At 47.8% G+C, this 26326-nt stretch overlaps 1 protein-coding gene across 2 annotated transcripts in view; it reads left to right on the top strand.

Annotated features, from left to right (window-relative positions):
* The window catches only part of SH2D4B (SH2 domain containing 4B), a 65332-nt gene extending 40457 nt beyond the window's left edge, over window positions 1–24875 (top strand). For both annotated transcript variants that reach the window (XM_078434481.2, XM_078434480.2), the window contains exons 6-7: window positions 18102–18322; window positions 22292–24875. In XM_078434481.2, coding sequence (XP_078290607.1) covers window positions 18102–18322; window positions 22292–22384 — 314 coding nt within the window. In that variant the 3' untranslated portion in view covers window positions 22385–24875. The remainder of the gene's footprint in view (window positions 1–18101; window positions 18323–22291) is intronic.
* The last annotated feature ends 1451 nt before the right edge of the window (window positions 24876–26326 follow it).

Here is a 26326-nt window from a genome sequence, read left to right as displayed (position 1 = left end):
TTCACCGGGGAGGAGGTATTCCCCATCCACGTGGACAGACGGTGCAGTCTGCAGGGTGCCCAGCAGTTGGGGGTGGCTTTCCACGCAAAACTTGAGCTACCCAGTGGAACGGGCACTGCTTCCTACCTTTCCACACTGTGACTCTCAGGGCTGCAGGGTTCTAGGATGGGCCCAAACCTTTAGACTCCTTGTTCACCTTGATCTTTTTTTTTTTAATGTTTATTTTTTGAGAGAGAGAGAGAGAGAGAGAGAGCGAGCTAGCAGTGGGGGAGGGGCAGAGAGAGAGGAAGACACAGAATCCCAAGCAGGCTCCAGGCTCGGAGCTGTCAGCGCAGAGCCCAACTGGTGGCTTGAACTCATGAGCTGTGAGATCATGACCTGAGCTGAAGTCGGACGCTTAGCCAACGGAGCCATCCAGGCGCCCCTACCTTGCTCTTGATTACAACGCTTCCAAATGTATTTGAAGGCAGGGAAGGAAATAGAAGTCATTGTCATATGTGGTGATTACCTGGGGGAATGTCGGTCTTGGAAAAGAGAACCTGTGGTGTGGGATGGATGGGGGAACAGAGCTGCCACTTCTTGATCTCAAGTTCTGTCTTGAGAGGAGGAGATTATTAAAGGGGATGCGACCGGAGCTGGGGGCTAAGCGTTTGGAAGAGATACGTTTCACTTCGGTACAAGAAAGAACTTTTTGGTGGCTACAGCTTACCACTGGGCAGTCTGGATGGCTAGTGGACTCACCGAATGGGAGAATGGGGACCTTTACGCTTTCTGTCCTTTGTGTCTGGGATACAATGTGATTCTGAGCGCATGTTTTGCTGGCATCACTCGAGGACCATGGGCTCTGCTCCTGCTGAGGCTCCAGAGCTTTCTCTGGTGGTTGGGAGCATTGGAAACTATGGCCAGGGCACGGGGCTGGCCACCAGTGGGCGCTTGGGAGTCTGCGGGCTGAGGATGAAGGGTGTTCTTCCCAAGACTGTTGGCTTCTTCACCTTCCTCATTTCTCTATTGCTGGTGGCGTTACTGGTCCAGGAGCCGAGGCACAGGCAGTGGTGACCCCTTCTGGATGGTTTTCAGGAGTCCTGCAGCTGAAAGGCGGACCCACCAGGCGTCCTGCAGGGAGGCAGCCCTCTGTGAGGTGGGAAGGATTGTGCCTGGAAGGCAGAGGCCGAGTGGGAATGGAGCGTAGACTCAGTTCCTCCAACTGCATGCGCTGGGAGGTCCCTTCTTCTCTGAGCTGCATGGAAGGACTTGGTTGGCTGACCAGCGCTGATCATCGGCGATCCCTCCAGCATGATGGTTGCATGTGGCTGTTTAGACATATGGGGGTGGGGGGGAGGGTGGATGTGCACCGTCTCACAGGGGCTCTCAACTGCTCTTGACCCAGTCATGGTTCACTTTTTACAGGTGACCATACTGAGGCCCAGAGAGCTTGAGAAACCAACCTCTGTCACCCAGCAGGAATCACAGGAGCTGTAGGGCTTCTGGATCCTGGCCTTTCCTACTGCATTTTGGCGGTCCCTTAAATATACTGTTACCCAGGGAGGGAGATCGGGGCCTAGAAGTGTTGCCTCTGGATTCACTATCCCTTACTGTATATTCATTTGAACCTCTTTTAGATGCTGCCCGGGTTCTATTTTTAAATCTCACCTCTGCTCATTCTGTGACCTTGTGGAGTGGAGATGCCACTGGTCTCCTGGCCCAGCTGGAGGGAAATCTGGCAATGCCCTGTTTGGCCTTTGGGATCACTCTCAGAAGCTAGCTTTTCTGGGGCCGAGATGGAGAGAGTGAACCAGCTTAGGCCCCGTCCTTGCTGTCCAAGATCCGTGGGAGGACAGGGAACCGTGGTGAGGTTTGGAACCTGCAGCCAGAATGAGGGACTTGGGCAGCTGTGGACCCAGACACGAAATTCATGCTAAGCCTGGAATAGCCGAAGACACCGGCAGGTGCAGAAAGTAGTAATATCCACTTTGTAGTTGTGTTATGAGGATTAAGTTATAATATTTATAAAGTGTTTAGAACATTCCTGGCATACAAGAAATGCTTCCATTTGTTACCTGGAATAAATAAACACGGTAGCCTTTGGAGATGCATATCATGATTTGAATATGTAAATGGTGGCCTCACACCCTGAGGCGATGCTTCTGCTGTCATGGAAGTAAAGAAAAAGATGACATCAAATGACTGTGCTTAAAAGGAAGACAATACCTGTTTAGCCTTCCCACCCCCAAAAAGCGAAAGTCTGGATTTTCTTACGTTATGAACATGATCCCCCTCTTGCAATGTTTTTTGAAAGCTGTGAGGGTAACACACGGGGTCATTTGGAAGGATGGTTGGCTTGTCACAGATTCATCATGTCAAAGTTAGATTGCTAGTTCTCCTCTGCCCAGCAGAATGTGGAATGGAAATTTTCCACCAACTCGGATCCCAAATGCAAACATTTCCAAAGAGGAAAAAAGTAGGTCAGTTGACCTACTTTCCTCTTAAGTTCTTGCTTAAGCTGTTCCAACTAAGAAATAAAGGGATCTTTTTCCTTCTTTCAAAAAAAAGGTTGGGCGCTGGCTGTAAAGGCTCAAAAAAGGAAAAAAAAAATTACAAAGAAGAGCAACACTAATTTTTGCTTTGGGAAAGCGTAGATTGTAAATGGCATTTTCAAGGTCTTAACTCTTTCCTTTCGGCCGTCTGTTGTTCTGTGTTTTTGGTTTCAGCCTTTTGTGTCTTGTCTACCTCACACGTTTGTTTTGGCTCTTTTGCTGCCATCTTTACTTTTTTAAAAAAATTTTTTTTTTTAACGTTTATTCATTTTTTGAGACAGAGAGAGACAGAGCATGAACAGGGGAGGGTCAGAGAGAGGGAGACACAGAATCTGAAACAGGCTCCAGGCTCTGAGCTGTCAGCACGGAGCCCGACGCGGGGCTCGAACTCACGGACCGCGAGATCATGACCTGAGCCGAAGTCAGCCGCTTAACCGACTGAGCCACCCAGGCGCCCCCCATCTTTACTTTTTGATCCACAGGTGGGGGTGACTAAAATGTGTGGGCAGGGACAGGGCTAGGGGATCTAGTTGGATTTGAGAGGACTGAATTTTTGTTTTCTTTCTGGATTTAAAAAAAGCACAGAATAACAATAAACCATGATTTCTGTTGATGTAATTGATTTAATATTCTTCTGATGGTCCCGTCGTATTTCTGGTGTTCCCAAAAGATCCCTCCTACCTTCCTAACTCTGGGAAGTGCCTATCATAGGTTAGACCCTTCTTCAACTCCAGCAAGCTCTTTTGGGACTTTCTTTGCTCCAGGCTCTATAGTCTATCTAGTTTCTCACCTGTTTCCAGCCCCAAGTTCATCCCAGCCCTGGCACCCACGGCCACTGCTCAGCCCAGAGCATCAGCTGTGCATTTTCCTGAGGGCAGGCGTGGGGTTGAGAAGGAAAATTTAGAGCGAGGGGCACAGCTGCTGTCTTGAAACCACTAACGTCCCCTAACCTGTTGAAGGCCTCAAGGTCAGGATGTAAAGTACACGGTGAAAGGTACAAGGTGCTGACTTTGATTCAGTCTGGTGAACTTTGCAGCACTTAGCTGTCCGGAGACGGAATAAGCTGTCTCTGGGAGTCGCGAGCACCCAGTGCTGGGGTGTGTAAACAGAGGCCAGACAGCCCTTCGGTCAAAACAGCGAGCCTGTGGATTGTCCAGTCTGATGGGGATTAGGTCTGATCACATGACATTTCCCCCCTAACCTGCCCACTGTTAGTTATTCTGTCTCTGCTTACCAGAGAAACAAATACGGTGGCTTTGGCATTTGCTGGAGAATCAGGTCTAGTCTCAACTACAATAGTAGTTGAGAAGACTTTCTGGAAATGAAGATTCATTAATATTTATGCTTAATTATTAAAAGTTGATCGGACTCAAATTACCTTCTGTCTAGTAATTAAGTTCTTTATGGATTTACATGCCCGAGCATTTGCTTACAGGTTTCATTTCAAACCAGGATGCTGCTTTTGGGTGTTGTGATTCACACTCCGTCTCACCAGCCTCCAGGGGTGCACAGGGCAGGAGGGTGGCCCCTACCCCTGCCACAGCCTAGAAATGCTTCCTGGAGGAGAACAGCATGGCTTGCATATGCAATCAACGTATGGTTTCTCCTGTAATCGACACAAATGTGCCGCCCCTGCAGACAGTGGGGCATTGCCAACATTTGTGCAGTCGGGATGTAGGTGTCAGTGTCCAGAGAAAATGCAGTTCCCTTGCTTTTCTACATTTTCTCCCATATCCTGAACTTCTCATCACCTCCTTTTCCTTTCTGGATAGTAGGGAAAAAATAAACTCTAGTCCATTTTTGGTTAACTTTGTCCTACTCAGTGGAGTAGTCTTTTTTAGTTAAACTGCCTTTTGGGGGAGACGAGGTCTTTGGGGTTTTCTCTCCCCACCCCCTTGCTTCTCTGCAAGAGGACATTGGGGTGTTTGGGGCTTCTCTCCAGGGTGAGGAGGTGGTCAGGGGCAGGGCTGCAAGGCAGATGTTCAGACATCGTCTTGCATGAGGGTATGTGGCTGAGGCGGCCAGAGAGGCAGAAACCTGGGTGTCTGCTTCCGAACCCTGTATGCCGTATGGGGCTGTGTCCATCTGGAGTGCACCAAAGTCCCGCTTGGATTGGTGGCACCCCCGGAAAGGAGGCACTTTTTTTTTTTAAGTTTATTTATTTTGAGGGGGGGGCGCAGGGAGAGAGAGAATTCCCAAGCAGGTTCTGCACTGTTAGCACAGAGCCTGACACAGGGCTCGAACTCACGAACCGTGAGATCATGACCTGAGCCGAAACCAAGAGTCAGTGCTTAGCCGACTGAGCCCCCAGGCGCCCCTGGAGAGGGGGCACTTCACCTTGTACTGGTCCTCAGGTGTGCGTGCACTGGTTGCTATCCACAGGGGTGTGGTTGGTTAGCCTCCCCTGTGGCGTCACGCTGGCTTTTATGTTGTAACAGATCATTTATTAAGTTTTTGCTTTGTGCTGGCTATGGCAGGTAAGCATGGAACAGCCGGTGTTTCATTTAGTCCTCCCACAACTCTCTGGAAGAACTAGTAATACTGGCCGTGAGGCAGGTGCACAGTGTTTAAAGTGTGCTGGCTTCTTGCTCACATTCGTTAATTTATTTAATCCTTATAACATCGCATGTGTGCTTCCGCTAGCATTAGCCTCGTTTCGCAGACGAGGAAGCTAAGGCACAGAGAACGGAGGCCATGTGCATGAGGCCCACTGTTTGTAAGGGGGGGCAGTGGGGTTCAAATCCCAGTGGTCCATGCTCGGATCTGTGATGCAAAACAGCCTTGTTGCCATTTCACAGTTAAGTAACTGCCGTGGGGCATGCAGTACTCAGGGAGCTAGTTCCTGCCCAGTCCAGAATGTCTCCTTGAGCAGGGAGAGATGGCTCTTCCGTTAGGAGACACCAGCGTCTCTGGGTCGTGGGGTGAGCTGTTTCAGCTGCCATACCTTATTCTTGGCCGAGGCAAGTGTCTGCTGTTTCCTAGGCCTCCCTCCCACAGAATTCTTGAAGGGTGCCCTCCAAGTCTCCTACAGTCTGCAAAGTCCTCACGCAATAAATAGAGCGAAACTGGGAATTGTCAGTGTTTGGAATTACCCAATTACCTGGGCAGGGGCACGAGGAGGCAGGCTCCCTGCGTAAGGCATTTGCATAATTAATTTACTGATTGTTAATATTACGCTGCTGTTGTGTGCTAGGCACATGCTAAGTACAGAGCATGTGGCGGTGAATGAAACTGACAACTTCCCTGCCCTCACAGAACTTACATTCATTTGCAAGTAACACAAAAAAAATCAAACTGATAGAATCAAAGAGAGGATTTATTTCCTTATATGACTGAAAAATCCAAAGGTATGTCTAGCTTCAGGCTTTGCTTGACCCAGGGAGCTTAGGTTGGCCTGGCCTTTCTCCATCTCTCAGCTCTGTTGCTCTACATGTTGTTTTCATTCCCAAGCAATGCATCAGCCTGTGGTTGCATGCCCGCTTTTGCTGAGTTTGACATCCAGGAGACACAGGGCATGGTTTTCTCTCAATACTCTGAATACTAGTCCCCATATCCTGCCTTGTTGGGTCTGCTTTGGTCACATGCTCACTCCTGACTCCAGTCCCTATGGTCAGAGGCATGAGACCTCTGATTGGCTAGGCCTGAGTCATATGACCATACCTGGCATGGGAGAGAGTCCATCCCACTGCAACTGCATAGACATGAATGAGAGGGTGTGGCTTTCTAAAAGAAGGTCCAGGATCCCTTGCCAGAAGAAGGGCAACTGGTCCTGAGTGGGCAAGACTGATGGATGTCTATCATAGAGAGGAAAAAAAACCTGTCCTCTGTCCTAGTGAAACTGTCCGTCCAGTCAGCAAGACCGGCATGAATCAAATAATAGATTTATGCTTCCAGTTGAAGTTAGTGCTACACAGGATCCTTGGGTAGCCAGGTTGGGAGGTCATTTTGCTGGGTGGTTGCAACACTCTGTCACCAACAGTGGCATTAGTGATTTGAACCTGGCATGTCAGCTTGGAGCAGGCAGTCATGGGTGTGGGATACTGCCTCTTGTGCATGGCTGTATCTGGAACCAAGAAGCTCATCTGCTGAAACCCTTGTCTCAGCAGTTCGCTATGGTTAAATTTCATTTGGAGGTATAAAAAATGAAGGCATGCGAGCTCCTTTATCACAATCTCTGTGGCTTTAGGATGCTTTAAGAAACTGTTGAGAATGAAGAGCTTAACAATTCCAGCCTCTTTAATGATACCATCTGGAAAGTATGGCAATAAGGAAAGTCACAAAAATGAGTGAGAAATAGCTAACCCGTCATGGAGGAGTTGCCGGCCGGTGAGGCGTAGCTATAGTGAAAGCTGTAAGAAATATGCACGTCAGATAAATTGAGACCCATAAAAAGTAAACCCGTCGTGTCTGGCCCTCCTGCATTTCTTTCTTTCCAGAGAGAAACCCTAACAGAGAAATAAAAGGAACTCATTTGGTTACCCAGGTGCAATTCAGAGCTAATGATTTCAGGGAATGGGCATGGAGGTAGAGGAGGGGCTGGGAACTGAATCCCGGGCTGGCCTTAGAATTTGCTAACATGTGGATTTTTGGGTCCCTTATAGCTGAGCGTCTTTTGAAGCTGTGCCTTCCCTTTCCTGGGGCTGCCACAGTTAGCACCGGTGGGATAAATATTTTGATAGCAACTTGAAGTTGTTGGCAGGTTTGAGAGCATCTGCATGGGATGCAGGGAGATGATTAGGTGGCGTGGGGAAGAAGGCACAGGGATGCATGGGGATTCGTGCTCTGTGCAGTAAGAAGGGAGTCGGGAGCTGCTGGCTGCACCTCGCGGGGGTGCTGGGTGCAGACGCCTGCCTACCTGCGATATTAATGGGTATTGGGACAGGGATAGCAAGCCTTGCCTTAAGCCTTGACTTCTTGCCTGGCCATCCTCCCGTCCTGCGTTTCTAGCTTCTCAACCGTCAGGGGGCAGCTGCCCTGGAAGGCTTAGGTTCCCTGACCTTGGCCCTGGCTTTTTCTGCAGAGGCCCAGCAGAGGGCGCTGTAGTTGCCTTTGACGCCCAAAGTCCAGAGGAGCCCTGGACTATTTTGCTCTAACTTTTGTTGTTATTGTCAATGAGAGATCTGTCGGGTCTATCTCCATGTGAGTGGTTCTCAACTTACCAGGGGTGATTGTGCCCCAGGGAAGAGCTGATAGTGTCTAAAGGCATATTTGGTTGTCACAACTGCAAGGTGCTGTTGGCATCTAGCGGGTAGAGGTCAGGGATGCTGTTATACATCCTACAATGCATTCTGCAGACCCTCATCTGGCTCAAAATGTCAACAGTGCCAGGTTGAGAAACCCTGGTCTACCTGTAGACTTATGTCTACCTCTCCACCAAGGTTTTTAATTGTTGCTGGAAAGACCTACAAGTGTAACTTCTTGTTTACTTCTTTAAAAAATTTTTTTTTAATGTTTATTTATTTTTGGGAGATAGAGAGGCAGAGTGCAAGCAGGGGAGGGGCAGAGAGAGGGAGAGACACAGAATCCAGAGCAGGCTCCAGGCTCTGAGCTGTCAGCAGAGAGCCGGATGCGGGGCTCAAACTCACCAACCTGCGAGATCATGACCTGAGCCGCTGTCTGACGCCCAACAGACTGAGCCACCCAGGCGCCCCTACTTCTTTTTAGAAATGATCTTACCTCGTCAGGACCTCTATTCTGCTAATGCCTGAAAAAAAACCCTTAAAATTTCCCGTTCCTCTGGTTTAAGAGTCTCTTTCAGTTTACCTCGGTTACTTTCTAGCAACTATTCAACCTTAATTTTAAACTCAAAGTTCTGCTTCTCCCTTCTCACGGGGTCTTTCCAACATCACTCCTTCCCCCCAAGTAGTGTCTGAGTGTAAGGGCAGCTTGTGGCTTGGGAGGAAGCCAAAGAAAGGCCGTGGTTGGTTGCTCATCTCTGGACTTTGTTCTCTGCTTTTAGGGGTCCCCTTCCCCGCGCTGATTATCCCCTAAACTTGACTTGCCTGTACCTTGACTCTTGCTGGGGCTTCTGAATTTTAACAACTGACATCAATTAGCTGTTAGTGAAGACCGTCCACCCCAAAGCCTAAGTTCGGGGGTCACCTTGCCTCTTTTCTGGGCTCTGCTCTTTTTTTTTTTTTTTTAAGTTGATTTATTTTGAGAGAGGGAGGAAGGGAGAGAGAGAGAGAGAGAGCGAGCGTGCGTGTGCAAGTGGGGGAGGGGCAGAGAGAGAGGGAAAGAGAGGCAATCCCAAGCAGACTCTGCACTGTCAGTGCACAGCCTGACTCTGGGCTGGAGCTCACCAACCCGGAGATCATGACCTGAGCTGAAGTCTGTTGCTTAATGGACTGAGCCACCCAGGCGCCCCTGGGCTACACTCTTAATGACGATTATTTTTTCAAAAAACCCTAAGTCCTAAAGATTCATTTCACTGGCTCCCTCTTCCCTCTCTTGTCCTCACAGTTTATGATCATTATGGAAAGGAACAAGGCTGTCTCTTATTGTTTTATTTTCTTACTCTCCTTTATTTTTCACTCACATTCCCATTCCTCCTCAATAAGCAGCCTCTCTGATAATACTGTGTATCTGTTCAAACGTTCTTGTATATATATTGTATATATATATCACCCGAGGGGGGTTACTCTGCTCTTTATTTTCTTTTTTTCTCATGGTAGCGTTGACCTTGGTGCTTTTCTGTGGCTAGTTTTTATGTGAAATTAGTTTGCCTGAACATTTCAAGTGAAACAAGAGCCTGGAGAGTTGTTTTGGACTTTCCAGAGCCTCCTGTTCTATTATTTTTGTGAAGTGCTCACAAACAGGGCAGCTTGCCTCTCCGGAGTAGCTCGGCTCTGTTCCCCTCCCCCCACGTGGGTCTGGACCTTCTCCTTCTTTCTTTTCTTTTGTCCTACCCGGCTCAATTTTTATGCCACTCCCAGTGGTCGAAGGTGGCTCTGGAGGGTGTCACCATGGGCCTCTTGCACTTCCCCAGGATTGCAGAAGGCAAATCCTTCCCAAGTTTTGACTGCTGTTCTTAAAGTTAGCCTCCTGCTTTCCAGTGAGTTCCTGTTGACTGCTCTCGGGTCCATTGGTCACTCTTGCTTCTTTCTTCTTCCTGTGGAAACACCTGGTATCGTGAAGGTCTTGTGTTGATTATTTGTTCCCACCACTGTTTGTATGTGGGGTTCATGGGACCACCTTGCTACCTAGTTCTGTTGTAACCATAGCCCATGGCCTTTTGGTTTCGTCTTTACTTGTCCTGCTTCTTCTTATTTGCGGATTTGGACAGATTGGAAAATGATGTTGCTGCCATCACAGATTCTACCTTGTCCTACCCTGTGCTTAAGTACATTTACCTGAAAGCTGAGGTAAATCATTCTTGTTCCTCACTCTGTCTCACCGAGCATCTGTTATGAGAGCCATGCTGTTCCTGTCTCTGGCCTATTATTTCTAATTGCTGCACAGTATTCCTCAGGGTGAATCTACCTGGTTTTGCTCATCCACTCTGAGTCACGGACACCCTGATTGCCCCCAACTTACCAGCACCACAGATCAGTCTAAGAACCAATTACATCTCTTACGCCAGATGCTTATGGACCCGTGTGACGATTTCTTTAGAATATATCTCAGTAATGGAATTGTTGGGCCAGAGGGTATACATGCAGTTAATTTGACTAGGGGTACCAGTGGCTCTCCAGAAGGCTGATCTGGCCCCTATTGCCAGCAGCCAAATGTGAGAGTTGCTCTAGCCCCATGTTCCAGATCCCACACCAGAATGCGGTAGAGGTCCTTGGTCCCCTCCACGATTCACAGGAACTTGGGGAGGCTGGCAGACATCATCATCAGGCTCTTCTGTCTCCAAATACATCATTCTGCCCTAATTGTGGCTCTATTGTGTGGGCAAAATTGGGGTACGGGGGGATATTCTACTTTCTCAATATCTGTGGGGTTCAGGAACATGAGTGGGGCCCCTCCCTTTAGTCCTTCATCCCCTCTGTCCCACCCCAGCCCAGGAAAAGCTCTTTCCCATCTGGCAGAGACTTCTCATAGGACCTATCCCATGTCCTCTCTAGAGTAGGTCAGTTAAATTGTGTTCAGACCTCCAAGTATTACTTTAAATACAGAGGAAGTTTCTGGAATGTAAAAATCACTTTTTACCTTTTTGCCAATCCTGGCTTGCAAGACTGTTTACACTCTAGCTCAGCGAGTCTCAAACCTGGCTGCCAGTTGGAATTACCTGAAAGGATTGTAAACATGACTGATGCTTGTTGCTCCCAAAGTGACTGACACAAGACTCAGTCAGAGTGGGCCAGGGTTGAGAACCATGCTCTAGAGACTCAAAACAGCCAACACTGACATTTAAAGCTCATTAGCGATCCTTTTTTTCCTAGGTGATAACCTCCCCATCCCTCAAAGGACATTGACCGACTTTGAATGAATGTCATAGCATAATGTGTGGGGAGGTACAGAGCAATGATATTTAAATACTTAAAATATTCAATGTTGAATATACGTGGTGTGTGCACGTACAGATGTGAAGGGCATGAAGGGAGCTTCAGCAGCGGGGACACGACCAATCCTGGAAGCACCTGTGTGCTCGTCCCCAGGGCAGCCCCTGCTCCTTCCACCAGATGTGATCTGTCGCCTGAATATTTTCTCCATCAGCTCTTTGCTTCATTTCTTATTTCTATGTTAATCTCCAAACACTGTAGTGTTTAGCTTTGTGAGCTTTTCCATTTAATATAAACGGAACTATAGTGGTGTTATTTTTTAGTTATTAGCTTGTTTCACGCTTCATTGAAAAAAACTTTTCTCTCATTGCATTTTTCCATCTCTGTTGTTTGGAGGTTATACCGCTCTCAGTGCTCGTCTTTCAGTGGTTGGTTTAGAGGATTTAACATTCATATTTCACGTATCCTAAAGTTGATGTATATCGTTACCCTCTTCCTAAACACACAGAATTTTTATTTATTTTTAATGTTTATTTATCCATTTTGAGAGAGAGTGGGCACACGAGAGAGGGCGTGAGTGGGGGAGGGGCGGAGAGAGAGAGGGAGAGACAGAGAATCCCAAGCCGGCTCCGTGCTGTCAGCGCAGAGCCCAACTCGGGGCTCGATCATGAACCGTGCGATCATGACCTGAGCCGAAATCAAGAGTTGGAAGCTTAACTGACTGAGCCACCCAGCTGCCCCTATTTTTGTTTTTTATTATTTTTTGAAGTTTTATTAATTTAGGTAATCTGTATACTCAACATGGAGTTTGAACTCACGACCCCAAGATCAGGAGTCGTGTGCTCTTCCGACTGGGCCAGCCAGGTACCCCCTAAACACATAGATTTTTTGAAGTCCAGCAATTCTACTCTCAACTGATCAGATGTTGTCAACATTACAAGTTCTATCTTTTTTAAACCCTCCACTATCCATTATTAGTATTATTTTGTGAGTCCACATATACTTTTAACTTAACCTGCGATATCTGTGCTCATCATGCCTTCTAGCCTCTCAGATGGTCTATCCAGGATCCAATTTCTTCTACCTGAAGTACGTCCTTTAGAATATCCCTAATTGTCAATTTTCTCAACTTTTTTTTTTTTTCTGAAGATGCCTTTATTTCGTCCTCCTTGAAAGATAGTTTCATTAAACACTGTTATTTTTTTTCTCAGCGCACTGAAAATATTATCCCATTGTCCTCTGGCTTCTACTGTTGCAACTGAGGAGTTAACCAGCAGTCTAATTGTTCATTCTTTGTAGACAATCAGCCTTTTTCTCTGGTTGACAAAAATGAGACGTTAAGTGGCTTTGTGCAGTTTCCCTGTGATGTGTCTGTGATGAATCACTCTTAAATATTGCCTCCTCTCCATTCTCCTCACCGGTCTTCTCTGGGATCCAGATCATACACATGCTAGATCTTTCCGTCCATGTGCTGTGTCTCTTCCTGTCCTGAGACTTAAATTAGGCTTCTCTTAGGTTGCATTTTTATAAATGTGCCATGGACTCGTTCTTCTTAGTCTTCGCTGTGACTCTTCACTCATTTTATCCCTCCTTCTCCCCTTTTACCTCACCACCTCGGCTTACGGCCACGGAATCTACGCAGCCCCCAAGGCCTGCTTCTCATCCCCCTTCGTTGCCTCTTTGAGGCCTGCCCTGACTTTTCTACAGGCCACATTAGTCTCCTCCTTCTTGCGCCTTTCACAGCCCTTACTGTCCTCTGCATGAGATAACGTGGTGTAGAGCAAAGAGTACTAGACTTGGAGTCTGAGGACCTGAGTTCAAATTCTGACTCCACCATTTAATAGCTCTGTGACCTTGGGGAAGTCCCTTTTCTTGCTGACCCTCAGTGTCCTCAGTTATGAAGTGGTGATAATTGGGATGGTAGGAAGACTGAAGGAGATGAGGCCCACTGAGGCCCCAGATGGTGTCCCATGCTGGCTGTGACATGAGGCTTTTCATGTAACCCCCAATGTGTCCTTTTGCCTCCTGCTTCAATATAGAAGCCATTTCTGGCAGACTAGTGGTCTGGGAGCTGGATTCCAGTCTGTAGCTATGGAAATGTAGCTATGAAGCAATGCTTAGATGAAGGAGCCCTCATTGCATTGAGATCGCTGGCTTGTGTGCCTATAATTCATACCTCCTGAGGCCATTTTTTTATCCTTGAACATTCTCATATTCTTCTTCTGCTTAGGGAACACCAGTCGTTTCTCATTGCCCTCAGAATTAGGTCCAGAATCCTTCTAATGGTCTGGGGAGTGCATGGGAGCTTGGCCCCTGCCGACCTCTGTGTATGTTGTCACCACCCATCTCCTACGTTGGCCTCCCCTCCTGCCACTTTGGCCTCCCCTCCTGCCATGAAGACTCATGTGCTAATCCCTTTTGCAAAATAGATACTTGCCTCACCCCTCTGTTTTAACCCTTCTGGTCTTAGTCTAAGTGTCACTTCTGCCCCTGGCACCAGAGCTGGGTGGGGTGCTTCCCCTGGATGCTCCCATAGCACCTGTGGCCTTGATCACCACTGGTTACGGTGAGCCTTTTCTTTAAAAAAAATAAAAAATAAAAAATAAAATAAAATAGAAAAATTCTGCCAATCTCTACTTCTGTCCAGAGTCAAAACTTCTGGGAGGCAGGAACTGTTTCTCATTCAGTGCTGACTCCCAGGTGCTGAGCATGGGGCTTGGCTCCTAGAGAGTGCTTAATACATACTTATTAAAGGGAGGAAGGAGAGAAATTACAGGAAATGCTACATTTCCCATCGTTGGTGGGTGAGAATTGGCTCAGAAGGGATCTACAGTTGCAGTCTCCAGTGACCATTCCAGAACAGGTGCTGTGGGGCCTTGGCCATGTCCCTCAGCCAGCCCTGGTCATTGCTGAGGCAGAAAGTTCCCATGATCCCTGGGGAGCACTGTGCTCGCTCCCCAGTCAGAAGGGGTGACTTGAAGCTCTCCCTTCTTCCTCAGCCAAGAGGTTGTGGAGTGTTTAGAAGGGGCAGAGGTGGGATGGGTTGGGGTATGGTTAGTGTAGCTCAGTACACTTGGCTTAGAGGCCATCCAGGGAGAGAGAGAGGGAGATGGGGAGGGCAGGGTGAACGGGGCAGGAAAATGTGACAGCTTCTCCTTGTAAGTGTCCCTCGGGGCTCCCAGCCACTAATTCTCTTGGGGGTCAGGTTTGCTGTGAAATGGCCGGTGCCGTCCTAAACGATGAAGCTGTACTCCTTTTGGTCTTGGGCCCAGTTACAATTTTGATTTTTAGGTTAAGTATCCAAGAGCGGGGCAGATCTCACACATGTTTACTATTCCAGACACCGGGAGGAGTCTGCGGGGGGAGGGGGGAAGGTGGTGATGGCAGTACAGTCCCCACCAGAAGAAGTCCTCCTCAGCAGCCTCAGTCTGGGGGGATTGGGTGCTTGGGCAGCACAGCCTGGCAGCACGATGACCAAGGCTGCTACCAGAACAAGGTGACATCCAGTCTTGGCACACGAGCAGCACCCTTGGTGTGGCCAGGACAAACTAGTTACGTGTATTAGACGGCCATTGTGGAGGTGCCTGGTGGCTCAGGCGGTTAAGTGGTTGAGTGTCTGACTCTTCATTTCGGCTCAGCCCGTTCGGTGTGAGATCGAGCCCCGCGTTGTGCTTTACAAGGAGCATGGAGCCTGCTTGGGATTTTCTCTGCCTCTCCCTCTGCCCCTCCCCTGCTTGCATGCATTCTTTTTTTATAAAAAAAAAAAAATTAGATGGCCATTGTGTTCTCAGGCACTGTGGTAAGCACGTTCACACATTAATTTAATGTAGGCTCGAGCAACCTCATGACGTAGATAGTATTAGTGCGACTGCTTAATAGATGAGGACGCCGCCCTGGGTTTCAGAAGCTTAAGTAACCTGCCCAAGGCCACCTGTTGAACAAGTCCCTGAGCTGTGGTTTTAGTCCATGCTCTGGATTACTGCTTCGGACAAGCCCCCCAGCATTCCAGGTCCTTGGGGCACAGACATCAGCTTCTGTGTCAGTGTGGGGCTTCTGGGAACCAGAAGTGCAAGGGATTTACTGGAAGAAATGCCCATGAAGGATAAAGGGGAGAGGGAGCAGGAGAAGGTGGGGAGTCTTCAGACAGTGGTGCAGGGAGGGGGGGAGGGAGCGAGGGAAGGAGGGGCGGTTGTGGGAGGAGCCTGCTAGTGGAGCGCAGCTCAGGTCAAGTCTTGCTCAGGCTGATGGGAAACCCCAGAGCAAGGACTGCTCACTCAGAAGTCCTGCACTGGGTGGGCATGGTGGCTCCAGTACCCTTGTGCTCAGTCATAGAAACCTCTGTGCTCTGAGGCAAGGGCGCCCAGTCTTTTTTTTTTTTTTTTTGATGTTTATTTTACTTTTGAGAGAGAGAGAGAGAGAGAGAGAGAGCAGGGGAGGGGCAGAGAGAGAGAGGGACAGAGGACCTGAAGCGGGCTCTGCGCTGACAGCAGAGAGCCCAGTGCAGGGCTCGAACTCATGAACTGTGGGATCATGACCTGGGCTGAAACTAGGACGCTTAACTGACTGAGCCACCCAGATGCCCCAAGGGCACTCGGTCTTGTACCCTCTGTGCCAGAAGCAGCCTGGGGAGAATATGCTTCAGCGGTGCGTCCTGAGCAGCAGCTGGAGGCTGTCAGTCCAGACACCGTTTGCAGCGGAGTCCGTCCGTCCTGAGGGTCCCACAGTTGCCACAGGCTCTATCCTTGAGCCGTTCACCGCCTGTTTCCTAGTGTACTGTAGCCTCTGGGCAGGGCGTTATGAAAGCTCGAAGGTGGGTATCCCGTGCAGCCTCCTGGTGTAGAAATGATTTCCTGACAGGGTTGAGCAGATTGCGCACTGAGTAAAGCGAACTTGCCAAGAGGGCTAGTTGTGGGCAGGAGGGACTGAAATGCAGAAACGAGAGCTTGGCTATTTGGGTCCAGACGGGTACCCTTTTCAAATTCTACCACTCAGAAGGACATCTTTTTCTAACTTGCACAAAGGCGGAGTGTAAGTGATCAGCAGCCTGTGCTTCCCAGGAGAGAAGAGACATCCTTCATTGAGGATTTGGGGTCAGCTGGGACAAAGGGGGCTGGGCTGGGGCTGAGGCTTCTGCACAAGGGGGGCTTGAGGTCAGCAGCCAGTAATGGCTCATGACGGAGTGAGTGAATGAGCCTAGAGAGGTGGGTGAGATGGGGTCCTGGAGCCCAGTGCCTGTCATTGCTGAGCCTGGACTCTGCTGGATTTCAGGGGGGCTATTCAAAGGTTTTAGATGGCAGAGAGACATGACATTGTCCTTTTGGTCTTACTGGTCACTTTTGGGCGGTAAAAAGTCGAGTCCTATTCAAGTTTGATTGTTCAGTCTCCTACCCCATGTAACACTTCTCTCCTCTCCCAATTTCCAGTCTGGGCTGGACTTTAGCTTGAGGTGTGGGGAATGGGGTTGGGGGTGACATTTGCTGGTCCCTCTTCCTCCTGAGCTGGCTCTGCACTGTCTCACTTTCTTCCCCACCCCAGCTACCTTTAGGGTCTAGGTCCTCTGATATTGGGGCAGGGAGGTGGGTGAGGGACTGTGCTGAGTCTTGTGACAGATTCCAGGTGGGCCATTTTGGCCCTCTTTTGGCTGTCACTGCTTCCCTGGCCGAAGGCACTAATGCTTTCCCTGGGGGTAGGGGACAGCCCCAGGGTGCACCCTCCTGCCTCTGAGGGGTTTGTGTGCGATTCTTCAGGTGTCCTGTGGCAGAAGGGCTCCCTACTTCCTTCCCTTCCTCTCTCTCTTCCTAATTTCCTACTTCTATAGCCTGGTTGGGGAGAGGGTGGCTCACTTGATTGCCTCTTGATAAGTCCTGGGCAAGGAGGAAAGAGGTGGCCCCCATTTGTGTTGGCTGTCTTTAAAAGGGGGACAGGTGACAGTGTGATTGCCTCTATGTCCTCTGCTTTGGGCACAAGGAAAGTCTGGCCAGATGACCTATAAGTAGGAGAGTGATGGTGGTGTGTGTGTGTGGGGGAGGGGAACACTACAGGAAAGTACAATATTGAAAGCAGTACCAGGGTGCAGCATGGGACAAATCACAAGTCCCTGGGTCACAGGGATGAACAGCCCAGCTACCTTCTACCCCTTGGCTATGTCACTGCCGTAAATGATCCCACTGAATGTATGCAGCGGGTGAACAGGTGGGTGTGTGAACAAGACAGTGTGCTCCTCCTCTCCCCCGAAATAACAGAGGACAACAGCAGCCAACATGTCCCCAGGGACATGTTCTCGATTTATGAAAGGCTTTCACGAACTTTATCTGACTTGAAAGTTGTGAGGTGCCCTCGAAGTAGATGGATTAAGATGATCACTTAAACGTCGAAGGACACCGCAGAAGTTGAGGGGTTGGCTGAACATCCCGTAGCCCGGATGAAGGCAGGGGTCAGTAGGTAATCTAGGCTTTCTGGCTCCTGCCCTCTTCCCACTGCCCTGCCCTCAGAGGCGGACCCACTGCACGCATGGCTTCCTGTGCTCTATCCAGATGAGCGCAGCTCCCTAAAAGCCCTGCTGGAGATAGCCACTGGTGAATACTCGACTCCAGGGCCAGACCGCCTTTCATACTGTGGTGAAAGCACATTGTGAAGGACTGTAGAAAATTTTGTCCTTTGAGCTGTTTGCCTGGTGTCCGCAGGTGGATGGAGGAAGCCCTCTTTCTTCTTCAGAGGACGTGCTGTGTTCAGGCGCTCATTCACGGGTACAGGAAAGGTAACTGGGGTAGTAATCGTAAGTCCCTCCAGTGTTGTTATCAAAGCAGGACTCTTATTTGTAATTGATAGATGCTATAATCCTGGCTCATTGCTAATTCTTTGCTTACCCAGTTAATCCAAGTTAGTGTGGCATAATTTGGAGGAAAGAATGCTAAACTCAGGTCCTAGTAGGAATTCTGCCCAGACAGCTTGTTCTGGGCCAAGATGAGCCCACTGTGGAATGAGGCAAGTACCTGAGCCCCCCGCAGCCTCCCTTCCTGACACCCTTGAAGGAGGATGAGGGGCAGGGATGAGTGGAGGAGAGTGGCAGGGGAAGGTTTGCTGAACCTATGGCCTTTTCTCCCCCCCTTTTTTAAACCAGGAATTATTAGCCGAGAAGATGCAGAAGATCTCCTTGAGAACATGACAGAGGGAGCATTTTTGGTCCGGGTCAGTGAGAAAATCTGGGGTTATACCCTCTCCTATCGCCTGCAGAAAGGGTTCAAGCACTTTCTTGTGGATGCCTCTGGAGATTTTTACAGCTTCCTGGGAGTGGACCCCAATCGCCATGCGACGCTCACTGATCTCATTGATTTCCACAAGGTATCCCTCGTAGGGGTGCTGGTTGAGAGATGGGACTGGTAGAAACTTGAGCTGAAGGAGAGCCAGGTTGTAGGTGTTAAGAGAGGAGGTGGAGAGGGAGTGGGCAGCCCACGAAGGTCTGTAGGATCACAGGAACATGGGACATTGGGGTGGAAGAGAGTACAGTTGTCTAGACAGGCTCTGGGACCTTCTGTTCTTCTCTCCGGCTTCCCCCCTGACTGATACAGGCACCTGGTCCCTAGCGTCTTCTCACCTCGAGTAGCTGAGGGCTTCCTACTGTCAACACTTAGGAGCTGGTTGACTCACCTTCAGTCCAAGCCTGCATCTCACCTACAATTCATCCCTAGGATGTCCTGCTTGAGAACGTTCTAGGCAGGTCTCTGGCAGCTCTGTAGAGTTAGCTGAAGCCTAGCTGTCAGCCCCATGGTTTGGGAAGCTTTTCTAGTAGAGTTACCATGTCTCTTGTTCCAACTACAGCTTTACCACTTGGTATGTGTATGACCTTGGGTAAGTTCCTTAGCCCTCCCTGAACCTGAGTTTCCTAACCAGGCAAATGGATGTAAATAGTACTTAGTTCAGATCCTGTGACCATTAGATGAGGCAGTGTACATAACAGTGCTCTGTAACTGGGAAGCGGTATGGAAGTTCTTGTTTTCCAGAACCCTTTCTTGTTATTTGTCCCCTGCTGTAGACCTCTCATTGGGAAAGATGTTGCCTCCCGAACAATATATTTAGACAGGAGCAACTTTTGTGTTGATGTGGCTCTTGGCACGGTGGTAACTGGTAGCTGGGAGGAAGCCTAAGATGGAACTCGATGGCCCAGAAGGGTGGGGGAGGGATTCCGAGAGCAGAGTGGTGGGAGCTCACCATCTCCCTGAGCTTTGCACCCGTGGAAAGGTTCTCAGGGTTACTTGACCATCTCACTGGGGTTTTGCTGTAATAGGGAGTCTTGGATTTGTATTGTTTTCTCTTCATGGATGTTCCCAGGGCTCTGAGGACAGCTCCTGACTTGACCTTATAAGTCAAGCACATAGACAGTCACCCGTTTACAAATACCTAGACATTGGCTGGAGAGTACGGCTGGAAAACTGGACTCACCAGGTTGAAGGCAGATTTCTACCTGTGTTGGGAACAGTCTTCTAACAATTCTAGGAAAGAGAGAGTGAGGGCATGTGTGGATGTTGGCACCTTCTCTGTATCCGGCATTGTGCCTGTTGCTGTACATCATGGTCTCACGTAATCTTCATGGCAGCTCTGTGAGGGAGGCATATTTCACAGATCAGGAAACCAAAGCCAGGGAGCTTGGGTAGCTTCCCTAAGTTTTCGTGGCTGGTACCACTAGGTCCAGCAGTTAATCCTCAGGCTGTCTGCCTCTAAAGCTTGTGCCTTTTCCCTCTGTACCACAACTGCTTGGTTTCCCCTATCAAATATAATGTGCTTTGAGCAGCGATGAACTTCTTGCCCCTGGAAGTGTTTAGGCAAAGGGAAAAGGTCCGTCTCTTGGAGATGCTATGCTATGGTTCCTGCACGGGAAGGCTTGAACAGTATCTTTGAAGGTCTTTATTCTCTTCCGAATCTGGGGTTGGAGACTGCCAATCCAATTTTGTTTCTTTCACAAAAGGGAGAGCTCATCTATGCCCATGTGGCAATCTGATGGCCAGCGTGTGTAAATTAAAATTTTAATTACACAACTAATTTATGATTACATTCTAAGAAAAATCAGATACAGTACAAGGTGAAAGCCTTGTTCTTTAAATATTTTTTTAAGTTTATTTATTTATTTTGAGAGAGAGAGCGCAAGCAGGGGAGGGGCAGAGAGAGAGAGGGAGAGAGCGAGAATCCGAAGCAGGCCCCGCACCGTCAGCACAGACCTTGATGCGGGGCTCAAACTGACAAACCATGAGATATGACCTAAGGTGAAGTCCGCCACTTAACTGACTAAGCCACCCAGGCGCCCTGTGCCTTGTTCATTTAATATCCCCACTTCCCCTGGGTGGCTCAGTCGGTTAAGCGGCTGACTTTGGCTCAGGTCATGATCTCACGGTTCGTGGGTTTAAACCCCACGTGGGGCTCTGTGCTGACAGTTCAGAGCTTGGAGCCTGCTTTGGATTCTGCTTCTCTCTCTCTGCCCCTCTCCCACTCACACTTTGTCTCTGTCCCTCAAAAATAAATATTAAAATCCCCACATTCATCCTCCACCTTGAATTATTAGTTTGCCATGTATCTATCCGAGTATTTCCTGGGTATTAACATAGAAATTTATGTACATAAGGAAATACATAGTTGTGTTAATTTTCACATAAACTGGACAATTCTTTACTTAATAGCTCAGCAATATGATTGTTTTGTTTAACACAATATATCATACGGTATATTTTTTGAAAGCATGGTCCCTGGAAGCAGGCTGCTAAGTTTTAAATCCCAACTTCATTACTGTGTGTGATTGCGGGCAACTACTGATGATTTGATGCTTTAGTTTCCTCCTCAGTAAAATGGGTTTCAAAATAGCACTCGCCTCCTTAGGGTCACTGGCAGGTTTCACTGAGAGAGCACTGTGTAAATTGCCGAAACAGTATACCTGACATTTGTAAGTGATCAGGACGTTGGCTGTTACTGAAACGTTTCTATTCAGTCCACGCACCACATCCTTGTACGTGCCCCATGGTGTTCCGCAATGGCCACTTAGTCAGCTTCCAGGCTCCCACAATCACAAATGGGGCTGCAGAGATTTGCTTATCTGTGTCTATGTCACTTAGGGCGCATGTGCAAGGATTTCTCTGGATGGATCCCTCGTACTGGGATTGCTGGATAGAAGAGTATGCACATTTTAATTTGAAAAGATCTGCCAGATTGCCCTCCAAAAACATAGCGCCAATTCATGCTTCTGCCAAAGCGAGATGAGGCTGTTTCCCCACACTGCTGCCAGCCCTGGGGATTATCAGTCATTTTAATTTTTTCCCATTAGATGGGCAGATGCTGTATCTCCTTGTTGATTAGCTTGCATTTCTCTGATTCCTGCTGGCACAGAGGATCTTTTCATATGTTTACTGGCCACTTGGATTTCTGCTGGGGATTGTCTGTTCCTGTCTTCTGTCCATTTTCTACTTAGACATCTCCTTTCTTACTGATGTGTCAATTCTTCCAGCAACAGAATCGCTCTTTAGTTATGTCCATCCTGCCCCTTAGGTCTTCTATGGAAATTTTTATTTAAATGGGCATTCTTTTCATTTCCAGGTTCTTTAATTTTGAAAAAAATATAGCCCATTCTTATTTCATGGATGATTTATGTTCTTATGTTCTCCTGAGGAGATTAATACCCATCCCTTAAAAGCTCCTTCTGTTTGTTTTATAAACTTGACCTTCTCTTCAGTGTCCATTCTGTTGTTGAGTTTGGCATCTTTCTTTTATAGGTGTGATTTTTCCTTAAATATTTATAGATTTTGAGCTATGAGGTGGTGTCTGAACTTGAAATTTCCTGTTTATCCATCAATGGATGTAGTCCCTATTTCCCAAATCTGTTCTCTCCGTGCTGTAAGGGTTGGAGTTGATAGTGAGTAGCTAGCTCATCTTTTGGGCATGGGAGTGTAGGAGCTTTGGTGGTCTCTCCTCACTTCTGATCTTCCCAAGGCAAAGACCTTTGCTGTCTGGGGTTCCCCAGCCCCTGCCCTACGTTATCTCCTCTGACAATCTCATCCTGTAGGTCTTTTGGTTTTTCAGTACTCTTTAACATTTAGCTTTGTGGATGGCCTTCCTTCTTATTTTCCCGTGTTGGATTTCTTTCCATTTTCCCAATATGGATTTACTTCTTTTTAAAAGCAGATTTTTTTTCCTGTCATTTCTATAAATTTGAGTGAGGAGAAGGCAGATACATATTCATAGACTTTCTATCTTGAACTGGTCTCTCTCTGGCGGATGTTTATTTCCCTTGCTTGATTATAAGTGCTCTTTCCTTTTTGTTTTCCCTTTTAGGAGGAAATTATCACTGTTTCAGGGGGAGAGCTGCTGCAGGAACCCTGTGGACAGAGGGACAGCCCGCCAGACTACCATCTGTTGTTTGAATGATTTTTTTCCCCCTTACCAATTGGACTTCTTTGGGCATCCAGTTTTTGAACTCAACTTAAGAATTTCCCAGCTCAAATCCTTCCTTATGGCCTTCTGGAATATCCACCACCATCCAGTGGATTAAGTAGATTAGTATGCCTCAAGGGATATGAAATATATGGCATATGTGCTATCGGTCCCTGTCCCGATGCCCAGGACAGAAATTGCAAATAGCTGCTGCAACTCTTTCACGAAGAGTTTAGTTATGACTTCAGAAGAGAAGCCTATCTGCCCTAAATCGAGCTCCTAGAGCACACGGACCATGTTTTAATAATCGAAAATAATTCCAGTGCCGAACTCTAATTTTAACATATGGTAGACATTCAATAAATATTTGTTTGAATGAATGCAGTTCTTCTGAAAGTTTTCCAACACTAATCAGCAGTCATTTTTAGTAAGTTATTTCCTACCTGTTCTGTTTATAAAGTCATGGAGAGGATGGAAGAAACATTGCAAAGAATTTATATGGAAAATATAGACGCTGCGTCTTTAATGGTGTATGTTATTGCCCTCATTGATTTTATCGTTGGAATTACCCAAGGCTTCTGAGACCCAGCTTCCAGAATAGGTGACGGATACTGCCTTGCCTTCCTTATTTGCCACCCCTGCTTGGTCTTGGAAGCTTATCTTGACCCTGGTTTTACAATATTGAGGCAGTGGTTTCATGCACTCCCAATAAATGTGCCCAAAACCTGGGGTGAATTATAAATCCAAAAAAGCCTTTGCTCTCTAGGATTTACCCCTCTTTATGCAGGTTATTCAAATGATTACTTCTGCCTTTACGGTCCTTTGGACATTGATCCTTGATCACTTACTCTGGCTATGTTTTTCGTATCGACAGGATTCTTCCAGTGACCCCTGAATAACTCTCAGGGGCAGTGTCTTTGCCCACACTCTGCCTTCACGTTTATGGACATATGCGTAGAGACAGCATGTTGTGATGGGAATATTATAGTGGCATCAAGCAGACTTGCGTTCAACTCCCCACCCTGGACCTTACTAGTATTGTAATGCTAGAAGCCCTGTATTTGGCGGGAGTGGGAGGATGGATGGACTTTGTGCCTTGTCGGTGGACGGGCATACATTACTTGATGGTCACGTCACACATATCTTACGTCACCTCTCACATCATGCGTCTCTTCCGTCATGTTATCTCTTACACTCCATTTCCTCTCTTGCCTCTTCTACTCTTCACATCCTTGGCTGCTTATTATGCCCTGGTCACCATCACTGCAATCAGTTCTGCGTGGACTCTGTTTTTCGCCACTGGGCCCATCAGCTTCATTTGAGATGAGCCAACGCCACCTGGCCCCACGTGGGGCTCTGGGCCTCTCATCCCCTATGGCTGCAGACGCAGAAGACACCAGAAAACCAGCAGGAGCAGGGCAGTTAACTCCCCATGTGGTGAAGCTTGCATCAATGGGAGACAGCAGCTTGAGGATTAGTTCTTCTGTCTTCCTCCTCCGGGGGTGCTGTTTGGACCGGCAGCTCTTCCTATGACCTCTGGGAAAACAGTCCTGCAAGACTGAGCAACTAGTCCCGATGGAACCAAGGAGCGGCCGGATGAGGCCCACCCCCTCCTGTGTGGCCCCCCTCCTTCCCCGCCTCGCTCTCCTGCTCCCCCCCAGGATGGCACTCTTGAGCTGAATGACACCACAGAGGCATTTGCCGCAGGCTCTGCCTCTTAGGGAAAGCCAGGGAAGGCCCCATCGTACAGATGTGTTCGATAATGTCAGCTTTGCAACCTGGCGCCCTTCTGCTATCTCACAGGGCCCCTGAATGAATAAAACCAAGAGAAGGCAGGAAGCCGGCTTCCTGAATACGGAAGTGCTTTAAAACTATTACCTATTATGGTTCGATTTTCTTCTATTAGATGTCGAGTGGCCTCAGACGAGCTGAATTTTAGTTTTGGCCATGCTACTTACAAACTATGTGACTTTGTTCAAGTCAGTTAACCCCATGAAAGCTTCTCAGTATACTGAGAAGAGAGCTTTTTGTGTGGCCGTCACTGGTTTTTTTGGAGGGTCAGTTACATGAGCAGTAAGAAAGCTTCATCTAAATGGAAGGCATTGCTAATAACAACCCCACTAACAGCAACAATTATTCTGGGCTCAGCAGCGATGTGTCAGGGGAACATGGTGTTGATTTTCAAGGTGTTAGAGGAAGCTTCTTATTCCAAGAACTAGCAGCAGCTCTGAAAGCAGACCAAGGGTTGAGAACCTGAACCCCTGAGCTGTTGTTTCTGTCGCTCCTAATTAATATGTGAGAGACAACAGCTGGGTTTTCCATGCCTAACACATTTATTTCATTCTGTTTGGGGCCTGCACTTTCTGCACATCTCATATATTTTAGGTTTTACCTGGCCTTAAAATAAATTCCTCGTAAGTTGTCCTGCAAATGAAATTACTGTCTGGAAAACTGCAATTTCATCTTGAGAGTTTTATTATGCTAATAAATGTCAGGATTCTCAAATAAAGGGATTGGCTTTTTTTTTTTTTTTTTTTCCCTTCCTGAGTCCTGCAAATATAATGAAAAACAGTCAGTCAGCTACAAGATTCTGCAGAGAGAAAATTTACAGTCTGGAACTAGAAAGAGAAGTTGTAAAAAACACTAGGCAACTTATCGGAAGATAAACGTCGATGAATGGAAGGGTGACTTGGGGTCCCGGTCAGGGAGAGCCCTACGTGGCTGAGCTGGGGAGCTGGACACCTGGGGTGCAGGGGTCTGGGGAGCATAGGCTGCAAGTTGCTTCTGGGAGTGGGAATGGAGCCCTGGACATGAAGACCCGGGTGCCTGGGGAGTGCGGCCCTTTTTTATACCCTTGAACCCTTCCTTAGCCTGAGGACCAAATCTGGAGCCAGAAAGACCTCTGTTCGGTGACCCTAGACAAGTGTTTCCAATTCTCTGGGCCATAGTTTCCTCTGTGAAATGGGGTAAACGGTGACTGTCTCAGATGGTGGCCTGTGAAAATGTAGTCGACCCTTGAATAATGTGGGGGTGAGGGGTACTGGCCCCCCACACGCTCAAAAATCCACATATAGCTTTTGAGTAACCTCAGACTTAACTACTAATAGTCTGTTGTTGACAGAAGCCTTACCAATAACATAAACGGCCAATGAAACACCTACTTTTTATATGTATCATATACTGTATTTTTTACAATAAAGAACCTAGAGAAAAGAAAATGTTATTAAGAACATCATACTGGGGGCACCTGGATGGTTCAGTTGGTTGAGTGTCTGACTCTTGATTTTGGCTCAGGTCATGATCCTAGGGTCGTGGGATTGAGTCCTATGTCGGGCTCTGTGCTGAGCATGGAACCTGCTTGAGGTACTCTCTCTCTCTCTCTCTCTCTCTCTCTCTCTCTCTCTCCCTCTCCCTTTGGCCCTTTCCCATGCTCATGCTCCCCCTCCATCTCTAAAATAAAAAAAGATAATAATAAAAAAAATAGAAAAAGAAGAAAATCATACTGAAGAGAAAATACATTTAGAGCACTGTATTTATTGGGGAAAAAAAACCATGTGTAAGTGTACCCATGTAGTTCAAACCCATGTGGTTCAAGCATCAACTGTCACATGATATGAGATTTTGTAATAGTAATGACAAATTCTGTTTCAGCTGTGTGTGTGTGTGTGTACTCACAATCATGCTGAGGCAGACAATACTATCATCTCCACCTTGTGCATGGGGAAACTGAAGCACAGAGAAGTTTAGGACCTCCCCAGCGTTACCTTTCTGGGAATTCGTATTTTAGAGCTGGGATTTGCCAATCTGGCTTCAGAGTCCGCGTAGACCTTAAACCAGTGCTTCTCAAACTCGGGTGTGCAAATCAGACACAAAGGGATGTTCTTAAAATGCAGATTCTCCTTGCGTGCATCTGGGGTGGGGCTTGAGGTTCTGTAT

The sequence above is a fragment of the Panthera onca genome, chromosome D2 (genome assembly GCF_046562875.1).
Source record: "Panthera onca isolate mPanOnc1 chromosome D2, mPanOnc1 haplotype 2, whole genome shotgun sequence".
Lineage (NCBI taxonomy): Eukaryota > Metazoa > Chordata > Mammalia > Carnivora > Felidae > Panthera > Panthera onca.
The sequence above is the reverse complement of the archived record's forward strand: the minus strand, read 5'-3'. Positions and strand labels throughout refer to the sequence as shown.